Source organism: Phyllobates terribilis, unplaced genomic scaffold (assembly GCF_046119375.1).
Source record: "Phyllobates terribilis strain yellow unplaced genomic scaffold, ASM4611937v1 Scaffold_3__8_contigs__length_932513732, whole genome shotgun sequence".
Lineage (NCBI taxonomy): Eukaryota > Metazoa > Chordata > Amphibia > Anura > Dendrobatidae > Phyllobates > Phyllobates terribilis.
In genome coordinates, this window is record NW_027362763.1 from 48,044,503 (window position 1) to 48,066,223 (window position 21,721).

Sequence of the window (21,721 nt, forward strand, 5' to 3'; positions counted from 1 at the left end):
GAATGCTAGAATCCATCCTTCACTGTCCTAGACCACCAGGAATGCTAGAATGCATCCTTCACTGCCCTAGACCACCAGGAATGCTAGAATGCATCCTGCACTGCCCTACACCACCAGGAATGCTAGAATGCATCCTTCACTGTCCTAGACCACCAGGAATGCTAGAATGAGTCCTGCACTGCCCTAGACCACCAGGAATGCTAGAATGCATCCTGCACTGCCCTAGACCACCAGAAATGCTAGAATGCATCCTGCACTGCCCTAGACCACCAGGAATGCTAGAATGCATCCTGCACTGCCCTAGACCACCAGGAATGCTAGAATGCATCCTGCACTGCCCTAGACCACCAGAAATGCTAGAATGCATACTTCACTGCCCTAGACCACCAGGAATGCTAGAATGCATCCTGCACTGTCCTAGAACACCAGGAATGCTAGAATGCATACTTCACTGCCCTAGACCACCAGGAATGCTAGAATGCATACTTCACTGCCCTAGAGCACCAGGAATGCTAGAATGCATCCTTCACTGCCCTAAACCACCAGGAATGCTAGAATGCACCCTGCACTGCCCTAGACCACCAGGAATGCTAGAATGCATCCTGCACTGTCCTAGACCACCAGGAATGCTAGAATGCATACTTCACTGCCCTAGACCACCAGGAATGCTAGAATGCATACTTCACTGCCCTAGAGCACCAGGAATGCTAGAATGCATCCTTCACTGCCCTAAACCACCAGGAATGCTAGAATGCACCCTGCACTGCCCTAGACCACCAGGAATGCTAGAATGCATCCTGCACTGTCCTAGACCACCAGGAATGCTAGAATGCATCCTGCACTGTCCTAGACCACCAGGAATGCTAGAATGCATCCTGCACTGTCCTAGACCACCAGGAATGCTAGAATGCATCCTGCACTGCCCTAGACCACCAGGAATGCTAGAATGCATCCTGCACTGCCCTAGACCACCAGGAATGTTAGAATGCATTCTGCACTGCCCTAGACCACCAGGAATGTTAGAATGCATCCTGCACTGCCCTAGACCACCAGGAATGCTAGAATGCATCCTGCACTGTCCTAGACCACCAGGAATGCTAGAATGCATCCTGCACTGTCCTAGACGACCAGGAATGCTAGAATGCATCCTGCACTGCCCTAGACCACCAGGAATGCTAGAATGCATCCTGTACTGCCCTAGACCACCAGGAATGTTAGAATGCATCCTGCACTGTCCTAGACCACCAGGAATGCTAGATTGCATCCTGCACTGCCCTAGACCACCAGGAATGCTAGAATGCATCCTTCACTGTCCTAGACCACCAGGAATGCTAGATTGCATCCTGCACTGCCCTAGACCACCAGGAATGCTAGAATGCATCCTGCACTGCCCTAGACCACCAGGAATGCTAGAATGCATCCTGCACTGCCCTAGACCACCAGGAATGCTAGAATGCATCCTGCACTGCCCTAGACCACCAGGAATGCTAGAATGCATCCTGCACTGCCCTAGACCACCAGGAATGCTAGAATGCATCCTGCACTGCCCTAGACCACCAGGAATGCTAGAATTCATACTTCACTGCCCTAGACCACCAGGAATGCTAGAATGCATCCTGCACTGCCCTAGACCACCAGGAATGCTAGAATGCATCCTGCACTGTCCTAGACCACCAGGAATGCTAGAATGCATCCTGCACTGCCCTAGACCACCAGGAATGCTAGAATGCATTCTGCACTGCCCTAGACCACCAGGAATGCTAGAATCCATCCTTCACTGTCCTAGACCACCAGGAATGCTAGAATGCATCCTGCACTGCCCTAGACCACCAGGAATGCTAGAATGCATCCTGCACTGCCCTAGACCACCAGGAATGCTAGAATGCATCCTGCACTGCCCTAGACCACCAGGAATGCTAGAATGCATCCTGCACTGCCCTAGACCACCAGGAATGCTAGAATGCATCCTTCACTGTCCTAGACCACCAGGAATGCTAGAATGCATCCTGCACTGCCCTAGACCACCAGGAATGCTAGAATGCATCCATCACTGTTCTAGAACACCAGGAATGCTAGAATGCATCTTTCACTGTTCTAGACCACCAGGAATGCTAGAATCCATCCTTCACTGCCCTAAACCACCAAGAATGCTAGAATGCATCCTGCACTGCCCTAGACCACCAGGAATGCTAGAATGCATCCTTCACTGCCCTAGACCACCAGGAATGCTAGAATGCATCCTGCACTGCCCTAGACCACCAGGAATGCTAGAATGCATCCTTCACTGCCCTAGACCACCAGGAATGCTAGAATCCATCCTTCACTGTCCTAGACCACCAGGAATGCTAGAATGCATCCTGCACTGCCCTAGACCACCAGGAATGTTAGAATGCATCCTGCACTGCCCTAGACCACCAGGAATGTTAGAATGCATCCTGCACTGCCCTAGACCACCAGGAATGCTAGAATGCATCCTGCACTGCCCTAGACCACCAGGAATGCTAGAATGCATCCTGCACTGCCCTAGACCACCAGGAATGCTAGAATGCATCCTGCACTGCCCTAGACCACCAGGAATGCTAGAATGCATCCTGCACTGCCCTAGACCACCAGGAATCCTAGAATGCATCCTGCACTGCCCTAGACCACCAGGAATGCTAGATTGCATCCTGCACTGCCTTAGACCACCAGGAATGCTAGAATGTATCCTTCACTGCCCCAGACCACCAGGAATGCTAGAATGCATCCTGCACTGTCCTAGACCACCAGGAATGCTAGAATGCATCCTTCACTGTTCTAGACCACCAGGAATGCTAGAATGCATCGTTCACTGCCCTAGACCACCAGGAATGCTAGAATGCATCCTGCACTGCCCTAGACCACCAGGGATGCTAGAATGCATCCTTCACTGCCCTAGACCACCAGGAATGCTAGAATCCATCCTTCACTGTCCTAGACCACCAGGAATGCTAGAATGCATCCTGCGCTGCCCTAGACCACCAGGAATGCTAGAATCCATCCTTCACTGTCCTAGACCACCAGGAATGCTAGAATGCATCCTGCACTGCCCTAGACCACCAGGAATGCTAGAATGCATCCTGCACTGCCCTAGACCAACAGGAATGCTAGAATCCATCCTTCACTGTCCTAGACCACCAGGAATGCTAGAATGCATCCTGCACTGCCCTAGACCACCAGGAATGCTAGAATGCATCCTGCACTGCCCTAGACCACCAGGAATGCTAGAATGCATCCTGCACTGCCCTAGACCACCAGGAATGCTAGAATGCATCCTGCACTGCCCTAGACCACCAGGAATGCTAGAATGCATCCTGCACTGCCCTAGACCACCAGGAATGCTAGAATGCATCCTGCACTGCCCTAGACCACCAGGAATGCTAGAATGCATCCTGCACTGCCCTAGACCACCAGGAATGCTAGAATGCATCCTGCACTGCCCTAGACCACCAGGAATGCTAGAATGCATCCTGCACTGCCCTAGACCACCAGGAATGCTAGAATGCATCCTGCACTGCCCTAGACCACCAGGAATGCTAGAATGCATCCTGCACTGCCCTAGACCACCAGGAATGCTAGAATGCATCCTTCACTGTCCTAGACCACCAGGAATGCTAGAATGCACCCTGCACTGCCCTAGACCACCAGGAATGCTAGAATGCATCCATCACTGTTCTAGAACACCAGGAATGCTAGAATGCATCTTTCACTGTTCTAGACCACCAGGAATGCTAGAATCCATCCTTCACTGCCCTAAACCACCAGGAATGCTAGAATGCATCCTGCACTGCCCTAGACCACCAGGAATGCTAGAATGCATCCTTCACTGCCCTAGACCACCAGGAATGCTAGAATGCATCCTGCACTGCCCTAGACCACCAGGAATGCTAGAATGCATCCTTCACTGCCCTAGACCACCAGGAATGCTATAATCCATCCTTCACTGTCCTAGACCACCAGGAATGCTAGAATGCATCCTGCACTGCCCTAGACCACCAGGAATGTTAGAATGCATCCTGCACTGCCCTAGACCACCAGGAATGTTACAATGCATCCTGCACTGCCCTAGACCACCAGGAATGCTAGAATGCATCCTGCACTGTCCTAGACCACCAGGAATGCTAGAATGCATCCTGCACTGTCCTAGACCACCAGGAATGCTAGAATGCATCCTGCACTGCCCTAGACCACCAAGAATGCTAGAATGCATCCTTCACTGTCCTAGACCACCAGGAATGCTAGAATGCATCCTGCACTGCCCTAGACCACCAGGAATGCTAGAATGCATCCTGCACTGCCCTAGACCACCAGGAATGCTAGAATGCATCCTTCACTGTCCTAGACCACCAGGAATGCTAGATTGCATCCTGCACTGCCCTAGACCACCAGGAATGCTAGAATGCATCCTGCACTGCCCTAGACCACCAGGAATGCTAGAATGCATCCTGCACTGCCCTAGACCACCAGGAATGCTAGAATGCATCCTGCACTGCCCTAGACCACCAGGAATGCTAGAATGCATCCTGCACTGCCCTAGACCACCAGGAATGCTAGAATTCATACTTCACTGCCCTAGACCACCAGGAATGCTAGAGTGCATCCTTCACTGCCCTAAACCACCAGGAATGCTAGAATGCATCCTGCACTGCCCTAGACCACCAGGAATGCTAGAATGCATCCTGCACTGCCCTAGACCACCAGGAATGCTAGAATGCATTCTGCACTGCCCTAGACCACCAGGAATGCTAGAATGCATTCTGCACTGCCCTAGACCAGCAGGAATGCTAGAATGCATCCTGCACTGCCCTAGACCACCAGGAATGTTAGAATGCATTCTGCACTGCCCTAGACAGCCAGGAATGCTAGAATGCATCCTGCACTGCCCTAGACCACCAGGAATGTTAGAATGCATACTGCACTGCCCTAGACCACCAGGAATGCTAGAATGCATCCTTCACTGCCCTAGACCACCAGGTATGCTAGATTGCATCCTGCACTGCCCTAGACCACCAGGAATGCTAGAATGTATCCTGCACTGCCCTAGACCACCAGGAATGCTAGAATGCATCCTGCACTGCCCTAGACCACCAGGAATGCTAGAATGCATCATGCACTGCCCTAGACCACCAGGAATGCTAGAATCCATCCTTCACTGTCCTAGACCACCAGGAATGCTAGAATGCATCCTGCACTGCCCTAGACCACCAGGAATGCTAGAATGCATCCTGCACTGCCCTAGACCACCAGGAATATTAGAATGCATCCTTCACTGCCCTAGACCACCAGGAATGCTATAATCCATCCTTCACTGTCCTAGACCACCAGGAATGCTAGAATGTATCCTGCACTGCCCTAGACCACCAGGAATGTTAGAATGCATCCTGCACTGCCCTAGACCACCAGGAATGCTAGAATGCATCCTGCACTGCCCTAGACCACCAGGAATGCTAGAATGCATCCTGCACTGCCCTAGACCGCCAGGAATGCTAGAATGCATCCTGCACTGCCCTAAACCACCAGAAATGCTAGAATGCATCCTTCACTGTCCTAGACCTCCAGGAATGCTAGAATGCATCCTGCACTGCCCTAGACCACCAGAAATGCTAGAATGCATCCTTCACTGTCCTAGACCACCAGGAATGCTAGAATGCATCCTGCACTGCCCTAGACCACCAGGAATGCTAGAATGCATCCTGCACTGCCCTAGACCACCAGGAATGCTAGAATGCATTCTGCACTGCCCTAGACCAACAGGAATGCTAGAATGCATCTTGCACTGCCCTAGACCACCAGGAATGCTAGAATGCATCCTGCACTGCCCTAGACCACCAGGAATGCTAGAATGCATCCTGCACTGCCCTATACCACCAGAAATGCTAGAATGCATCCTGCACTGCCCTAGACCACCAGGAATGCTAGAATGCATCCTTCACTGTCCTAGACCTCCAGGAATGCTAGAATGCATCCTGCACTGCCCTAGACCACCAGGAATGCTAGAATGCATTCTGCTCTGCCCTAGACCACCAGGAATGCTAGAATGCATCCTTCACTGTCCTAGACCACCAGGAATGCTAGAATGCATCCTGCACTGCCCTAGACCACCAGGAATGCTAGAATGCATCCTTCACTGCCCTAGACCACCAGGAATGCTAGAATGCATCCTGCACTGCCCTAAACCACCAGAAATGCTAGAATGCATCCTGCACTGCCCTAGACCACCAGGAATGCTAGAATGCATCCTGCACTGCCCTAGACCACCAGGAATGCTAGAATGCATCATGCACTGCCCTAGACCACCAGGAATGCTAGAATGCATCCTGCACTGCCTTAGACCACCAGGAATGCTAGAATGTATCCTTCACTGCCCTAGACCACTAGAAATGCTAGAATGCATCCATCACTGTTCTAGACCACCAGGAATGCTAGAATGCATCCTGCACTGCCCCAGACCACCAGGAATGCTAGAATGTATCCTTCACTGCCCTAGACCACTAGGAATGCTAGAATGCATCCTGCACTGTTCTAGACCACCAGGAATGCTAGAATGCATCCTTCACTGTCCTAGACCACCAGGAATGCTAGAATCCATCCTTCACTGTCCTAGACCACCAGGAATGCTAGAATCCATCCTTCACTGTCCTAGACCACCAGGAATGCTAGAATGCATCCTTCACTGCCCTAGACCATCAGGAATGCTAAAATCCATCCTTCACTGTCCTAGACCACCAGGAATGCTAGAATGCGTCCTGCACTGCCCTAGACCACCAGGAATGCTAGAATGCATCCTGCACTGCCGTAGACCACCAGGAATGCTAGAATGCATCCTGCACTGCCCTAGACCACCAGGAATGCTAGAATGCATCCTGCACTGCCCTAGACCACCAGGAATGCTAGAATGCATCCTGCACTGCCCTAGACCACCAGGAATGCTAGAATGCATCCTGCACTGCCCTAGACCACCAGGAATGCTAGAATGCATCCTGCACTGCCTTAGATCACCAGGAATGCTAGAATGTATCCTTCACTGCCCTAGACCACTAGAAATGCTAGAATGCATCCATCACTGTTCTAGACCACCAGGAATGCTAGAATGCATCCTGCACTGCCCCAGACCACCAGGAATGCTAGAATGTATCCTTCACTGCCCTGGACCACTAGGAATGCTAGAATGCATCCTGCACTGTTCTAGACCACCAGGAATGCTAGAATGCATCCTTCACTGTCCTAGACCACCAGGAATGCTAGAATCCATCCTTCACTGTCCTAGACCACCAGGAATGCTAGAATCAATCCAATGTCCTAGACCACCAGGAATGCTAAAATCCATCCTTCACTGTCCTAGACCACCAGGAATGCTAGAATGCGTCCTGCACTGCCCTAGACCACCAGGAATGCTAGAATGCATCCTGCACTGCCCTAGACGACCAGGAATGCTAGAATGCATCCTCAACTGCCCTAGACCACCAGGAATGCTAGAATCCATCCTTCACTGTCCTAGACCACCAGGAATGCTAGAATGCATCCTGCACTGCCCTAGACCACCAGGAATGTTAGAATGCATACTGCACTGCCCTAGACCACCAAGAATGCTAGAATGCATCCTTCACTGTCCTAGACCACCAGGAATGCTAGAATGCATCCTGCACTGCCCTAGACCACCAGGAATGCTAGAATGCATCCTGCACTGCCCTAGACCACCAGGAATGCTAGAATGCATCCTGCACTGCCCTAGACCACCAGGAATGCTAGAATGCATCCTTCACTGCCCTAGACCACCAGGAATGCTAGAATGCATCCTGCACTGCCCTAAACCACCAGAAATGCTAGAATGCATCCTGCACTGCCCTAGACCACCAGGAATGCTAAAATGCATCCTGCACTGCCCTAGACCACCAGGAATGCTAGAATGCATCCTGCACTGCCCTAGACCACCAGGAATGCTAGAATGCATCCTGCACTGCCCTAGACCACCAGGAATGCTAGAATGCATCCTGCACTGCCCTAGACCACCAGGAATGCTAGAATGCACCCTTCACTGCCGTAGACCACCAGAAATGCTAGAATGCATCCTGCACTGCCCTAGACCACCAGGAATGCTAGAATCCATCCTTCACTGTCCTAGACCACCAGGAATGCTAGAATGCATCCTGCACTTCCCTAGACCACCAGGAATGCTAGAATGCATCCTGCACTGCCCTAGACCACCAGGAATGCTAGAATGCATCCTGCACTGCCCTAGACCACCAGGAATGCTAGAATGCATCCTGCACTGCCCTAGACCACCAGGAATGCTAGAATGCATCCTGCACTGCCCTAGACCACCAGGAATGCTAGAATGCATCCTGCACTGCCCTAGACCACCAGGAATGCTAGAATGCATCCTGCACTGCCTTAGACCACCAGGAATGCTAGAATGCATCCTGCACTGCCCTAGACCACCAGGAATGCTAGAATGCATCCTGCACTGTTCTAGACCACCAGGAATGCTAGAATGTATCCTTCACTGCCCCAGACCACCAGGAATGCTAGAATGCATCCTGCACTGTCCTAGACCACCAGGAATGCTAGAATGCATCCTTCACTGTTCTAGACCACCAGGAATGCTAGAATGCATCGTTCACTGCCCTAGACCACCAGGAATGATAGAATGCATCCTTCACTGCCCTAGACCACCAGGGATGCTAGAATGCATCCTTCACTGCCCTAGACCACCAGGAATGCTAGAATGCATCCTTCACTGTCCTAGACCACCAGGAATGCTAGAATGCATCCTGCGCTGCCCTAGACCACCAGGAATGCTAGAATCCATCCTTCACTGTCCTAGACCACCAGGAATGCTAGAATGCATCCTGCACTGCCCTAGACCACCAGGAATGCTAGAATGCATCCTGCACTGCCCTAGACCACCAGGAATGCTAGAATCCATCCTTCACTGTCCTAGACCACCAGGAATACTAGAATGCATCCTGCACTGCCCTAGACCACCAGGAATGCTAGAATGCATCCTGCACTGCCTTAGACCACCAGGAATGCTAGAATGTATCCTTCACTGCCCTAGACCATTAGAAATGCTAGAATGCATCCATCACTGTTCTAGACCACCAGGAATGCTAGAATGCATCCTGCACTGCCCCAGACCACCAGGAATGCTAGAATGTATCCTTCACTGTCCTAGACCACTAGGAATGCTAGAATGCATCCTGCACTGTTCTAGACCACCAGGAATGCTAGAATGCATCCTTCACTGTCCTAGACCACCAGGAATGCTAGAATCCATCCTTCACTGTCCTAGACCACCAGGAATGCTAGAATCCATCCTTCACTGTCCTAGACCACCAGGAATGCTAGAATGCATCCTTCACTGCCCTAGACCATCAGGAATGCTAAAATCCATCCTTCTCTGTCCTAGACCACCAGGAATGCTAGAATGCATCCTGCACTGCCCTAGACCACCAGGAATGTTAGAATGCATACTGCACTGCCCTAGACCACCAGGAATGCTAGAATGCATCCTTCACTGTCCTAGACCACCAGGAATGCTAGAATGCATCCTGCACTGCCCTAGACGACCAGGAATGCTAGAATGCATCCTGCACTGCCCTAGACCACCAGGAATGCTAGAATGCATCCTGCACTGCCCTAGACCACCAGGAATGCTAGAATGCATCCTGCACTGCCCTTGACCACCAGGAATGCTAGAATGCATCCTGCACTGCCCTAGACCACCAGGAATGCTAGAATGCATCCTGCACTGCCGTAGACAACCAGAAATGCTAGAATGCATCCTGCACTGCCCTAGACCACCAGGAATGCTAGAATGCATCCTGCACTGCCCTAGACCACCAGGAATGCTAGAATGCATCCTGCACTGCCCTAGACCACCAGGAATGCTAGAATGCATTCTGCTCTGCCCTAGACCACCAGGAATGCTAGAATGCATCCTTCACTGTCCTTGACCACCAGGAATGCTAGAATGCATCCTGCACTGCCCTAGACCACCAGGAATGCTAGAATGCATCCTTCACTGCCCTAGATCACCAGGAATGCTAGAATGCATCCTGCACTGCCCTAAACCACCAGAAATGCTAGAATGCATCCTGCACTGCCCTAGACCACCAGGAATGCTAGAATGCATCCTGCACTGCCCTAGACCACCAGGAATGCTAGAATGCATCCTGCACTGCCCTAGACCACCAGGAATGCTAGAATGCATCCTGCACTGCCCTAGACCACCAGAAATGCTAGAATGCATCCTTCACTGCCGTAGACCACCAGAAATGCTAGAATGCATCCTGCACTGCCCTAGACCACCAGGAATGCTAGAATGCATCCTGCACTTCCCTAGACCACCAGGAATGCTAGAATGCATCCTGCACTGCCCTAGACCACCAGGAATGCTAGAATGCATCCTGCACTGCCCTAGACCACCAGGAATGCTAGAATGCATCCTGCACTGCCCTAGACCACCAGGAATGCTAGAATGCATCCTGCACTGCCCTAGACCACCAGGAATGCTAGAATGCATCCTGCACTGCCCTAGACCACCAGGAATGCTAGAATGCATCCTGCACTGCGTTAGACCACCAGGAATGCTAGAATGCATCCTGCACTGCCCTAGACCACCAGGAATGCTAGAATGCATCCTGCACTGTTCTAGACCACCAGGAATGCTAGAATGTATCCTTCACTGCCCCAGACCACCAGGAATGCTAGAATGCATCCTGCACTGTCCTAGACCACCAGGAATGCTAGAATGCATCCTTCACTGTTCTAGACCCCAGGAATGCTAGAATGCATCGTTCACTGCCCTAGACCACCAGGAATGCTAGAATGCATTCTGCTCTGCCCTAGACCACCAGGAATGCTAGAATGCATCCTTCACTGTCCTTGACCACCAGGAATGCTAGAATGCATCCCGCACTGCCCTAGACCACCAGGAATGCTAGAATGCATCCTTCACTGCCCTAGACCACCAGGAATGCTAGAATGCATCCTGCACTGCCCTAAACCACCAGAAATGCTAGAATGCATCCTGCACTGCCCTAGACCACCAGGAATGCTAGAATGCATCCTGCACTGCCCTAGACCACCAGGAATGCTAGAATGCATCCTGCACTGCCCTAGACCACCAGGAATGCTAGAATGCATCCTGCACTGCCCTAGACCACCAGGAATGCTAGAATGCATCCTGCACTGCCCTAGACCACCAGGAATGCTAGAATGCATCCTTCACTGCCGTAGACCACCAGAAATACTACAATGCATCCTGCACTGCCCTAGACCACCAGGAATACTAGAATGCATCCTGCACTTCCCTAGACCACCAGGAATGCTAGAATGCATCCTGCACTGCCCTAGACCACCAGGAATGCTAGAATGCATCCTGCACTGCCCTAGACCACCAGGAATGCTAGAATGAATCCTGCACTGCCCTAGACCACCAGGAATGCTAGAATGCATCCTGCACTGCCCTAGACCACCAGGAATGCTAGAATGCATCCTGCACTGCCCTAGACCACCAGGAATGCTAGAATGCATCCTGCACTGCCTTAGACCACCAGGAATGCTAGAATGCATCCTGCACTGCCCTAGACCACCAGGAATGCTAGAATGCATCCTGCACTGTTCTAGACCACCAGGAATGCTAGAATGTATCCTTCACTGCCCCAGACCACCAGGAATGCTAGAATGCATCCTGCACTGTCCTAGACCACCAGGAATGCTAGAATGCATCCTTCACTGTTCTAGACCACCAGGAATGCTAGAATGCATCGTTCACTGCCCTAGACCACCAGGAATGCTAGAATGCATCCTGCACTGCCCTAGACCACCAGGGATGCTAGAATGCATCCTTCACTGCCCTAGACCACCAGGAATGCTAGAATACATCCTTCACTGTCCTAGACCACCAGGAATGCTAGAATGCATCCTGCGCTGCCCTAGACCACCAGGAATGCTAGAATCCATCCTTCACTGTCCTAGACCACCAGGAATGCTAGAATGCATCTTTCACTGTTCTAGACCACCAGGAATGCTAGAATCCATCCTTCACTGCCCTAAACCACCAGGAATGCTAGAATGCATCCTGCACTGCCCTAGACCACCAGGAATGCTAGAATGCATCCTGCACTGCCCTAGACCACCAGGAATGCTAGAATGCATCCTGCACTGCCCTAGACCACCAGGAATGCTAGAATCCATCCTTCACTGTCCTAGACCACCAGGAATGCTAGAATGCATCCTGCACTGCCCTAGACCACCAGGAATGCTAGAATGCATCCTGCACTGCCCTAGACCACCAGGAATGCTAGAATCCATCCTTCACTGTCCTAGACCACCAGGAATGCTAGAATGCATCCTGCACTGCCCTAGACCACCAGGAATGCTAGAATGCATCCTGCACTGCCCTAGACCACCAGGAATGCTAGAATGCATCCTGCACTGCCCTAGACCACCAGGAATGCTAGAATGCATCCTGCACTGTCCTAGACCACCAGGAATGCTAGAATGCATCCTGTACTGCCCTAGACCACCAGGAGTGCTAGAATGCATCCTTCACTGTCCTAGACCACCAGAAATGCTAGAATGCATCCTGCACTGCCCTAGACCACCAGGAATGCTAGAATGCATCCTGCACTGCCCTAAACCACCAGAAATGCTAGAATGCATCCTGCACTGCCCTAGACCACCAGGAATGCTAGAATGCATCCTGCACTGTCCTAGACCACCAGGAATGCTAGAATGCATCCTGTACTGCCCTAGACCACCAGGAGTGCTAGAATGCATCCTTCACTGTCCTAGACCACCAGAAATGCTAGAATGCATCCTGCACTGCCCTAGACCACCAGGAATGCTAGAATGCATCCTGCACTGCCCTAGACCACCAGGAATGCTAGAATGCATCCTGCACTGCCCTAGACCACCAGGAATGCTAGAATGCATCCTGCACTGCCCTAGACCACCAGGAATGCTAGAATCCATCCTACACTGCCCTAGACCACCAGGAATGCTAGAATGCATCCTGCACTGCCCTAGACCACCAGGAATGCTAGAATGCATCCTGCACTGCCCTAGACCACCAGGAATGCTAGAAAGCATCCTGCACTGCCCTAGACCACCAGGAATGCTAGAATGCATCCTTCACTGTCCTAGACCACCAGGAATGCTAGAATGCATCCTGCACTGCCCTAGACCACCAGGAATGCTAGAATGTATCCTTCACTGCCCTAGACCACTAGGAATGCTAGAATGCATCCATCACTGTTCTAGAACACCAGGAATGCTAGAATGCATCTTTCACTGTTCTAGACAACCAGGAATGCTAGAATGTATCCTTCACTGCCCCTGACCATCAGGAATGCTAGAATGCATCCGTCACTGCCCTAGACCACCAGGAATGCTAGAATGCATCCTTCACTGCCCTAGACCACCAGGAATGCTAGAATCCATCCTTCACTGTCCTAGACCACCAGGAATGCTAGAATGCATCCTGCACTACCCTAGACCACCAGGAATGCTAGAATCCATCCTTCACTGTCCTAGACCACCAGGAATGCTAGAATGCATCCTGCACTGCCCTAGACCACCAGGAATGCTAGAATGCATCCTGCACTGCCCTAGACCTCCAGGAATGCTAGTATGCATCCTGCACTGCCCTAGACCACCAGGAATGCTAGAATGCATCCTTCACTGTTCTAGACCACCAGGAATGCTAGATTGCATCCTGCACTGCCCTAGACCACCAGGAATGCTAGAATGCATCCTGCACTGCCCTAGACCACCAGGAATGCTAGAATCCATCCTGCACTGCCCTAGACCACCAGGAATGTTAGAATGCATACTGCACTGCCCTAGACCACCAGGAATGCTAGAATGCATCCTTCACTGTCCTAGACCACCAGGAATGCTAGATTGCATCCTGCGCTGTCCTAGACCACCAGGAATGCTAGAATGCATCCTTCACTGCCCTAGACCACCAGGAATGCTAGAATGCATCCTGCACTTCCCTAGACCACCAGGAATGCTAGAATGCATCCTTCACTGCCCTAGACCACCAGGAATGCTAGATTGCATCCTGCACTGCCCTAAACCACCAGAAATGCTAGAATGCATCCTGCACTGCCCTAGACCACCAGGAATGCTAGAATGCATCCTGCACTGCCCTAGACCACCAGGAATGCTAGAATGCATCCTGCACTGCCCTAGACCACCAGGAATGCTAGAATGCATCCTGCAGTGCCCTAGACCACCAGGAATGCTAGAATGCATCCTGCACTGCCCTAGACCACCAGGAATGCTAGAATGCATCCTTCACTGCCGTAGACCACCAGAAATGCTAGAATGCATCCTGCACTGCCCTAGACCACCAAGAATGCTAGAATGCATCCTGCACTTCCCTAGACCACCAGGAATGCTAGAATGCATCCTGCACTGCCCTAGACCACCAAGAATACTAGAATGCATCCTGCACTGCCCTAGACCACCAGGAATGCTAGAATGCATCCTGCACTGCCCTAGACCACCAGGAATGCTAGAATGCATCCTGCACTGCCCTAGACCACCAGGAATGCTAGAATGCATCCTGCACTGCCCTAGACCACCAGGAATGCTAGAATGCATCCTGCACTGCCCTAGACCACCAGGAATGCTAGAATCCATCCTTCACTGTCCTAGACCACCAGGAATGCTAGAATGCATCCTGCACTGCCCTAGACCATCAGGAATGCTAGAATGCATCCTGCACTGTCCTAGACCACCAGGAATGCTAGAATGCATCCTGCACTGCCCTAGACCACCAGGAATGCTAGAATGCATCCTGCACTGCCCTAGACCATCAGGAATGCTAGAATGCATCCTGCACTGTCCTAGACCACCAGGAATGCTAGAATGCATCCTGCACTGCCCTAGACCACCAGGAATGCTAGAATGCATCCTGCACTGCTCTAGACCACCAGGAATGCTAGAATACATCCTGCACTGCCCTAGACCACCAGGAATGCTAGAATGCATCCTGCACTGCCCTAGACCACCAGGAATGCTAGAATGCATCCTGCACTGCCCTAGACCACCAGGAATGCTAGAATGCATCCTGCACTGCCCTAGACCACCAGGAATGCTAGAATCCATCCTTCACTGTCCTAGACCACCAGGAATGCTAGAATGCATCCTGCACTGCCCTAGACCACCAGGAATGCTAGAATGCATCCTGCACTGCCCTAGACCACCAGGAATGCTAGAATGCATCCTGCACTGCCCTAGACCACCAGGAATGCTAGAATGCATCCTGCACTGTCCTAGACCACCAGGAATGCTAGAATGCATCCTGTACTGCCCTAGACCACCAGGAGTGCTAGAATGCATCCTTCACTGTCCTAGACCACCAGAAATGCTAGAATGCATCCTGCACTGCCCTAGACCACCAGGAATGCTAGAATGCATCCTGCACTGCCCTAGACCACCAGGAATGCTAGAATGCATCCTGCACTGCCCTAGACCACCAGGAATGCTAGAATGCATCCTGCACTGCCCTAGACCACCAGGAATGCTAGAATCCATCCTGCACTGCCCTAGACCACCAGGAATGCTAGAATGCATCCTGCACTGCCCTAGACCACCAGGAATGCTAGAATGCATCCTGCACTGCCCTAGACCACCAGGAATGCTAGAATGCATCCTGCACTGCCCTAGACCACCAGGAATGCTAGAATGCATCCTTCACTGTCCTAGACCACCAGGAATGCTAGAATGCATCCTGCACTGCCCTAGACCACCAGGAATGCTAGAATGTATTCTTCACTGCCCTAGACCACTAGGAATGCTAGAATGCATCCTGCACTGCCCTAGACCACCAGGAATGCTAGAATGCATACTTCACTGCCCTAGAGCACCAGGAATGCTAGAATGCATCCTTCACTGCCCTAGACCACCAGGAATGCTAGAATCCATCCTTCACTGCCTAGACCACCAGGAATGCTAGAATGCATCCTTCACTGCCCCAGACCATCAGGAATGCTAGAATGCATCCTTCACTGCCCTAGACCACCAGGAATGCTAGAATGCATCCTTCACTGCCCTAGACCACCAGGAATGCTAGAATCCATCCTTCACTGTCCTAGACCACCAGGAATGCTAGAATGCATCCTGCACTGCCCTAGACCACCAGGAATGCTAGAATGCATCCTGCACTGCCCTAGACCACCAGGAATGCTAGAATCCATCCTGCACTGCCCTAGACCACCAGGAATGCTAGAATGCATCCTGCACTGCCCTAGACCACCAGGAATGCTAGAATGCATCCTGCACTGCCCTAGACCACCAGGAATGCTAGAATGCATCCTGCACTGCCCTAGACCACCAGGAATGCTAGAATGCATCCTGCACTGCCCTAGACCACCAGGAATGCTAGAATGCATCCTTCACTGTCCTAGACCACCAGGAATGCTAGAATGCATCCTGTACTGCCCTAGACCACCAGGAATGCTAGAATGCATCCTGCACTGCCCTAGACCACCAGGAATGCTAGAATGCATCCTGCACTGCCCTAGACCACCAGGAATGCTAGAATGCATCCTGCACTGCCCTAGACCACCAGGAATGCTAGAATCCATCCTGCACTGCCCTAGACCACCAGGAATGCTAGAATGCATCCTGCACTGCCTTAGACCACCAGGAATGCTAGAATGCATCCTGCACTGCCCTAGACCACCAGGAATGCTAGAATGCATCCTGCACTGCCTTAGACCACCAGGAATGCTAGAATGCATCCTGCACTGCCCTAGACCACCAGGAATGCTAGAATGCATCCTGCACTGTTCTAGACCACCAGGAATGCTAGAATGTATCCTTCACTGCCCCAGACCACCAGGAATGCTAGAATGCATCCTGCACTGCCCTAGACCACCAGGAATGCTAGAATGCATCCTGCACTGTTCTAGACCACCAGGAATGCTAGAATGTATCCTTCACTGCCCCAGACCACCAGGAATGCTAGAATGCATCCTGCACTGCCCCAGACCACCAGGAATGCTAGAATGCATCCTGCACTGTCCTAGACCACCAGGAATGCTAGAATGCATCATTCACTGTTCTAGACCACCAGGAATGCTAGAATGCATCGTTCACTGCCCTAGACCACCAGGAATGCTAGAATGCATCCTGCACTGCCCTAGACCACCAGGGATGCTAGAATGCATCCTTCACTGCCCTAGACCACCAGGAATGCTAGAATGCATCCTTCACTGTCCTAGACCACCAGGAATGCTAGAATGCATCCTGCGCTGCCCTAGACCACCAGGAATGCTAGAATCCATCCTTCACTGTCCTAGACCACCAGGAATGCTAGAATGCATCCTGCACTGCCCTAGACCACCAGGAATGCTAGAATGCATCCTGCACTGCCCTAGACCACCAGGAATGCTAGAATCCATCCTTCACTGTCCTAGACCACCAGGAATGCTAGAATGCATCCTGCACTGCCCTAGACCACCAGGAATGCTAGAATGCATCCTGCACTGTCCTAGACCACCAGGAATGCTAGAATGCATCCTGCACTGCCCTAGACCACCAGGAATGCTAGAATGCATCCTGCACTGCCCTAGACCATCAGGAATGCTAGAATGCATCCTGCACTGTCCTAGACCACCAGGAATGCTAGAATGCATCCTGCACTGCCCTAGACCACCAGGAATGCTAGAATGCATCCTGCACTGCCCTAGACCACCAGGAATGCTAGAATACATCCTGCACTGCCCTAGACCACCAGGAATGCTAGAATGCATCCTGCACTGCCCTAGACCACCAGGAATGCTAGAATGCATCCTGCACTGCCCTAGACCACCAGGAATGCTAGAATGCATCCTGCACTGCCCTAGACCACCAGGAATGCTAGAATGCATCCTGCACTGCCCTAGACCACCAGGAATGCTAGAATCCATCCTTCACTGTCCTAGACCACCAGGAATGCTAGAATGCATCCTGCACTGCCCTAGACCACCAGGAATGCTAGAATGCATCCTGCACTGCCCTAGACCACCAGGAATGCTAGAATGCATCCTGCACTGCCCTAGACCACCAGGAATGCTAGAATGCATCCTGCACTGTACTAGACCACCAGGAATGCTAGAATGCATCCTGTACTGCCCTAGACCACCAGGAGTGCTAGAATGCATCCTTCACTGTCCTAGACCACCAGAAATGCTAGAATGCATCCTGCACTGCCCTAGACCACCAGGAATGCTAGAATGCATCCTGCACTGCCCTAGACCACCAGGAATGCTAGAATGCATCCTGCACTGCCCTAGACCACCAGGAATGCTAGAATCCATCCTGCACTGCCCTAGACCACCAGGAATGCTAGAATGCATCCTGCACTGCCCTAGACCACCAGGAATGCTAGAATGCATCCTGCACTGCCCTAGACCACCAGGAATGCTAGAATGCATCCTGCACTGCCCTAGACCACCAGGAATGCTAGAATGCATCCTTCACTGTCCTAGACCACCAGGAATGCTAGAATGCATCCTGCACTGCCCTAGACCACCAGGAATGCTAGAATGTATCCTTCACTGCCCTAGACCACTAGGAATGCTAGAATGCATCCTGCACTGCCCTAGACCACCAGGAATGCTAGAATGCATACTTCACTGCCCTAGAGCACCAGGAATGCTAGAATGCATCCTTCACTGCCCTAGACCACCAGGAATGCTAGAATCCATCCTTCACTGCCTAGACCACCAGGAATGCTAGAATGCATCTTTCACTGTTCTAGACAACCAGGAATTCTAGAATGCATCCTTCACTGCCCCAGACCATCAGGAATGCTAGAATGCATCCTTCACTGCCCTAGACCACCAGGAATGCTAGAATGCATCCTTCACTGCCCTAGACCACCAGGAATGCTAGAATCCATCCTTCACTGTCCTAGACCACCAGGAATGCTAGAATGCATCCTGCACTGCCCTAGACCACCAGGAATGCTAGAATGCATCCTGCACTGCCCTAGACCACCAGGAATGCTAGAATCCATCCTGCACTGCCCTAGACCACCAGGAATGCTAGAATGCATCCTGCACTGCCCTAGACCACCAGGAATGCTAGAATGCATCCTGCACTGCCCTAGACCACCAGGAATGCTAGAATGCATCCTGCACTGCCCTAGACCACCAGGAATGCTAGAATGCATCCTGCACTGCCCTAGACCACCAGGAATGCTAGAATGCATCCTTCACTGTCCTAGACCACCAGGAATGCTAGAATGCATCCTGCACTGCCCTAGACCACCAGGAATGCTAGAATGCATCCTGCACTGCCCTAGACCACCAGGAATGCTAGAATGCATCCTTCACTGCCCTAGACCACCAGGAATGCTAGAATGCATCCTGCACTGCCCTAGACCACCAGGAATGCTAGAATCCATCCTGCACTGCCCTAGACCACCAGGAATGCTAGAATGCATCCTGCACTGCCCTAGACCACCAGGAATGCTAGAATGCATCCTGCACTGCCCTAGACCACCAGGAATGCTAGAATGCATCCTGCACTGCCCTAGACCACCAGGAATGCTAGAATCCATCCTGCACTGCCCTAGACCACCAGGAATGCTAGAATGCATCCTGTACTGCCCTAGACCACCAGGAATGCTAGAATGCATCCTGCACTGCCCTAGACCACCAGGAATGCTAGAATGCATCCTGCACTGCCCTAGACCACCAGGAATGCTAGAATGCATCCTGCACTGCCCTAGACCACCAGGAATGCTAGAATGCATCCTGCACTGCCCTAGACCACCAGGAATGCTAGAATGCATCCTTCACTGTCCTAGACCACCAGGAATGCTAGAATGCATCCTGCACTGCCCTAGACCACCAGGAATGCTAGAATGTATCCTTCACTGCCCTAGACCACTAGGAATGCTAGAATGCATCCATCACTGTTCTAGAACACCAGGAATGCTAGAATGCATCTTTCACTGTTCTAGACAACCAGGAATGCTAGAATGCATCCTTCACTGCCCCAGACCATCAGGAATGCTAGAATGCATCCTGCACTGCCCTAGACCACCAGGAATGCTAGAATGCATCCTTCACTGCCCTAGACCACCAGGAATGCTAGAATGCATCCTGCACTGCCCTAGACCTAGCAAATGTGCGAAACACGCCGGGGTCTAGGTGACTGATTTGGGTAATTATTAGTGATGAGCGAGTATGTTTTGTTAACCCTTTCGGCGAGTATGCTCGGGCCGAGCACCAAGTAGTTACAGCTGCTCGGTGATATGGTTGAATCGTTCCCGTGTGCATGATTTGCGATGGTTTGGCAGCTTTAATACATGTGAGGAATGTGTAAGAAATAGACAATCCTCACACGTAATAAAACTGTCAAACATGACATGACTGTTAAGACTTTTGATGTTTTGTTTGCTTGTGAAGGTACGTAAGAGAGAAGACAAAAACAGACGTGGACATGCGTGTGGGCGTTCACACAGGGACCGTCATCGGAGGAGTTCTGGGACAGAAACGTTGGCAATATGATGTGTGGTCTACGGATGTCACGCTGGCTAACAAGATGGAGGCTGGAGGAATCCCCGGGTAAGGTGCCCTAAAATAGAGGGTGATATATACTGTACTGTGCATTGGTTTTAGGCAGGTGTGGAAAAAATGTGGAAGATTCTAGAACTAGGAGGGTTACTAGTTTATTTTTTATCAATTAACAAAATGCAAAGTGAATGAAAAAAAGAGAAATATAAATCCCATCAGTATCTGGTGACCTCCCGTCGCCTCCTTCACTGCTAGGTAGTTGTCACTCGTACACAGATTATGAAGGCAGAAGGTTGTTCCCAACATCTTGTTCCCAACATCAGTATCTGGTGACCGCCCTTCGCCTCCATCATCAGTATCTGGTGACCGGCCATCTCCTCCATCATCAGTATCTGGTGACCGCCTGTCGCATCCATCGTCAGTATCTGGTGACCGCCCGTCACCTCCATCATCAGTATCTGGTGACCACCCGTCACCTCCATCATCAGTATCTGGTGACCGCTCGTCCCCTCCATCATCAGTATCTGGTGACCGCCCTTTGCCTCCATCGTCAGTATCTGGTGACTGCCCGTCGCCTCCATCATCAGTATCTTGTGACCACCCATCGCCTCCATCATCAGTATCTAGTGACCGCCCGTCACCTCCATCATCAGTATCTGGTGACTGCCCTTTGCCTCCATCGTCAGTATCTGGTGACTGCCCGTCGCCTCCATCATCAGTATCTAGTGACCGCCCGTCACCTCCATCATCAGTATCTGGTGACCGCCCTTTGCCTCCATCGTCAGTATCTGGTGACTGCCCGTCGCCTCCATCATCAGCATCTGGTGACCGCCCTTTGCCTCCATCGTCAGTATCTGGTGACTGCCCGTCGCCTCCATCATCAGTATCTTGTGACCACCCATCGCCTCCATCATCAGTATCTGGTGATCGCCCGTCGCTTCCATCATCAGTATCTGGTGACCACCCGTCACCTCCATCATCAGCATCTGGTGACCGCCCTTTGCCTCCATCGTCAGTATCTGGTGACTGCCCGTCGCCTCCATCATCAGTATCTTGTGACCACCCATCGCCTCCATCATCAGTATCTGGTGATCGCCCGTCGCTTCCATCATCAGTATCTGGTGACCACCCGTCACCTCCATCATCAGTATCTGGTGACCGCTCGTCCCCTC

General features: G+C 51.5%; 1 protein-coding gene across 2 annotated transcripts in view; it reads left to right on the forward strand.

Moving 5' to 3' along the window:
• Window positions 1-21,721, forward strand: part of ADCY3 (adenylate cyclase 3) — a 330,548-nt gene that overhangs the window by 227,468 nt on the left and 81,359 nt on the right. For both annotated transcript variants that reach the window (XM_073673855.1, XM_073673853.1), the window contains exon 6: window positions 20,442-20,600. In XM_073673855.1, coding sequence (XP_073529956.1) covers window positions 20,442-20,600 — 159 coding nt within the window. The remainder of the gene's footprint in view (window positions 1-20,441; window positions 20,601-21,721) is intronic.